Source organism: Gavialis gangeticus, unplaced genomic scaffold (genome assembly GCF_001723915.1).
Source record: "Gavialis gangeticus isolate Ggan-Ray unplaced genomic scaffold, GavGan_comp1, whole genome shotgun sequence".
In the NCBI taxonomy this organism is placed as follows: domain Eukaryota; kingdom Metazoa; phylum Chordata; order Crocodylia; family Gavialidae; genus Gavialis; species Gavialis gangeticus.
Genome location: NW_017729032.1, coordinates 208,510,438 through 208,514,553, shown reverse-complemented (window position 1 = coordinate 208,514,553; position 4,116 = coordinate 208,510,438). Strand labels below are relative to the sequence as shown.

Here is a 4,116-nt window from a genome sequence, read left to right as displayed (position 1 = left end):
CTTCTGGAGGGACTGGATGTATTCAAGTCAGCTGGTCCAGATGATCTCCACCCTAGAGTACTAAGGGAATTGACTGAGGTCATTGCAGGACCCCTGGCACGGTTTTACAAGCACTCATGGTGCTCTGGTGTGGTGCCAGAGGACTGGAAGAGGGCCAATGGGGTTCCCATCTTCAAAAAGGGGAGGAAGGATGACCCAGGAAACTATAGGCCAGTTAGTCTTACCTCAATCCTAGGTAAGCTTTTTGAGAGAATTATTCTGGCACATGTCCACGAGGGGCCAGCAGGGGAGATTATGATTAGGGGCAACCAACATGGGTTCATTAGAGGCAGGTCCTGTCAAACCAACCTGGTGGCCTTCTACAACCAGGTCACCAAATCCTTAGATGCAGGGGTAACAGTGGACATAGGCCTTCCAAAAGTCTAGAAAGACTTTGACACTGTCTCTCACCCCGTTCTCATTAAGAAACTGGGGGACTGTGGTGTTGACACCCACACAGTCAAATGGGTCGCCAGCTGGCTGAAGGGCCGCACCCAGAGAGTGGTGGTGAACAGGTCATTTTTGACCTGGAGGGATGTGGCCTGCACTGTTCAACATCTTCATCAGCGACTTGGACTAGGGGGTAAAAAGCACCCTGTTCAAATTTGTTGATGACACTAAGATGTGGGGGGATGTGGGCACGCTAGAAGGAAGGAATAGGCTACAATCAGACCTAGGCAGGTTACAGGGGTGGGTGGATGAGAACAGGATGGGATTCAACATCGACAAGTGGGAATTCACCTTCCTGGGACAACTCACAACTTTCCGGGCCCACTGAAGCTGTGCTGGTTTCCCCGGGCAGGGAAGTCCCCAGCTGCCCACGACTCCCTCTGGCCTGGGCCCTGAGGGAATAAAAAGGCAGTGTGCTAGGCCCTGTGCATTGTCCTGTGCACTGATGGCTCTTCTCTGCCATGTGTCCGCTTTGTGCCAGGGGTTGGAGATCTGAGCCGCCTTGTGTGGTACCGGGGTCTTGGTCCGCTCACAGGCCCTCTGTGCACCACCTCTGCACTGTGTTCCCAGCCTTGTGCTGGGGATTAGAGACCTGAGCTGCCTGGAGCAGCTCCTGTATCTGTCTGCTCCCGGACCCTCTGCGCACTGGCTGCATGCTGACTGCCTGGTCTTGTGCCAGGGGTTGGAGACCCAACCTGCCTCATGCAGCTCCCAGGGCCTCAGTCCCTCTCAGACCCTCCAAGCACCAGCTATGTGCCAAATGCCTGACCTCATGCCAGGGCTTGGAGACCTGAGCTGCCTTATGCAGCTTCCAGGGTTTTGGTCCCTCTTGGACCCTGCATGCACTGCTCTCCGCACTCCCTCATGGTGGGGCTGGGGGACGTGGCTGCTTGCCGCTCCCCATTCGACGATTTTCTTCTGGGCTCTTCATGGGCAACAGCTCTGCCCCACTGGCCAGCTCTGTCAGCTTTTCTTCACCCTCTTCTCTGTCCCTCATTGCAGCCACTTGTGTGCCTGGCACATTGCCTTTTTATTCCCTCAGGGGCTACACCCCCAGATTGCAAATGGACTAATTGGAGAGAGAGGGGGTTAGGCCCCTCTCAGGTCTGGCTCTTCACCTTGCCCCTGGGTAGGGGCGGGGCAAGCCTCCCCTGCCATCACCTGATTGGTGGGAAAGCCCCACCAATAGCTTAGAGCGCTTCCAAGCTAGCAAATTGGGCTGCTGTTGGCAAGCCCGCCACATTATAATATAGTATTATTATATGATTAGAAACTACAGCTAAATATCCAACAGAGTGCGTAATAATTTTCTACCTAAATATGTATTAGAGTTTGTTTGCATGGGAAAATTATACAGATATAAGTTACTACGTGAATTTAAGCTGACACATTTATACTGGTGTAATCCCTTAGATGGATATTCTTATTCCAGAATCACAGTGGCATTACTGACTTTAGTTTGTTCTGTTTTGTAAGGTGCTTAGGGAAAACGAGAGGAAAAAAATCACTCTTTGACTAAAACAGGTATCTATATAGGGAGTTATACATTTATTAGTTTAAGTTCACCTTTTGGTATATCAGTATAACAGGTGAAACTTTCTGATATAGTCAAGCTACCCTTTGGGCTTACCTTTGTATTCTTCCTTTTGCATATTGCATTTACACATTAAAGCTTGTCTCAGATTAGTCTGTAAACTCTTCAGGAGAGGCACAGTCTTTTATAGGAGCACTTATATTGATCTAACTGTACCTGTTATGTGTAGTATGTTGCAATCTAAATAATAATAATGATCAATGTTGTTGAGGAAACATTCTGCAACTCATAATTCCTTTTTCCCATGTCCTAAGAGACGAGGAGAAAGCTAGCTAGCATATTACTACACTGTACAGAGAAAATACTAAAAACATGGTCTCTGGGCTTTCTTTTTTAGGCATCTCTAGGGCACCACTGGGCTACTTATTTGTTCCAAAGTCCCATTCATGGAGGTTCCAGTGTTGTGACTGGCAAACCACAGCATATCTTGCTAGTGCCATTCTCTCTGATCTTCTCTTTTTAGCTACTTTTTAAAGGCCAAAGGTTATTGTTGAGAGAGATTGAAGGCAGTACCTGGGCTTTGATGGCCAGATAAATTCTTAATTCTTTAAGGTGGTCATTAAAAGGCATAAGGTATAACATTTGTGATTAAACATAGATCTTTGGGGGATTTTTACAGACCTGCAATGGTGCTCGATCCCTGAAAACAGGCGAAATTATTGCCACGCACAGAACTTCCTGGGGACCCCTGTGCAAAGCTGTTGGTAAGTTGTAGATGGTTACAAAAAGTTAAGACTAATTATTTAACTTTTTTAAGATTCTATGTTACTGGTGGGTGAACCTCAAAGCCTTCTCTGTTAGGGAGATACCCACACTATATGTCTGAGAAGCATGATTGTTGATTAAGATATTGCTGATATTTTACAAGAAAATCTGTGCTGATTGAGATGCAATAATTGCCAACAATTGAAGGGGAAGAAAAAAAAAGAAAAAATGTTCTTTGCAATTATATGTGCTGGGGATCAACTGGAATTATTCACACAGACAGATAGGTGGTTTGAATTATACTGTCCTGAGCCTCCCTAGTATTATGTACCGCAATCAGTATTTTTTTTTTTGTATAGTGTCCTGGCAAATTATCCCTGGTTTTTTACAGTGCAGCCCATTAAGCTCAAGACCAAAATCAAAGATGATATGAGGTGATATAATATAAGTCTGATACACTCCCCTCGGCTCCCTAACACAAAGATCTTCAACTAGGGTGCTGTGGGGTGCTATGCAATCTTAACACTTTAGGTATATAAACATGATTCACAAGATTAACCCAGAAATTTCAAATAGGAATCTGTATTGTCAAAAGCATTTGGATCTGTTATGGGCTTTCCAAGATCTTTACAACAGAAGAATTGCTCTACTATTTTTCTGTAGTCAAAAAAAGTGAATAACCACTAAGAGCTGGCATTTTCTGAGGAGTGTCTCAAGCCTAAAAAGGGGTGCCTCAGGTGTCTCTGCACATGCTATTAATGCTATAAAAGCTTAATGTGCAGTAAAATGCTGCACAGTAAGCTTTCCCTGGGAGCTCTACATGTGCTTCCTGTTGGGAGCAAATCTGCTCCCAACAGGAACAGCCTGGCACAGGGCTGCTCCAGCTCTGCTCTGACTCCCTACAGCAGCCAGGAGAAGCTCCAGACTCCCCTGGGGTACTAGCACAGGCACTGGCAGGAAGCACAGAGGCCAATCCCAATGTGCACAGGGCCAGGAGAGCTGTGCCGCCTTCAGGAATAGCTGGCCCTGTACACATTGGGAGGGGTCCTGATATGCAGGGGTCTGGGAGACAGCTGCTGCTGCAGAACTGTCCAGGCTCCATGCGCATAGGGACAAGTCCCATGCCCAGCAGAGCTTTCTTGTGCAGCTCGGGGCTGGCTGGGAGATGTCTTGCTTCTGGGGAAGCTCCCAACCAGCCCCTGGGTGGGCGGGGAAATCCTCGAGCAGCTGAGATCTGGCTGGGAGCCATCGTGCTTCTGGGGTAGCTCACAGCCAACCTCTGGCTGCTTGAGGATTTCCCCACCCAGATGCGGACTGGCTGGGGGGGG

General features: G+C 47.6%; 1 protein-coding gene across 1 annotated transcript in view; it reads left to right on the top strand.

The window, feature by feature from the left end:
* Positions 1-4,116, top strand: part of UMODL1 (uromodulin like 1) — a 93,576-nt gene that overhangs the window by 82,972 nt on the left and 6,488 nt on the right. Inside the window, exon 21 of the mRNA XM_019523879.1 lies at positions 2,703-2,787. Within this exon, the coding sequence (XP_019379424.1) occupies positions 2,703-2,787 (85 nt within the window). The remainder of the gene's footprint in view (positions 1-2,702; positions 2,788-4,116) is intronic.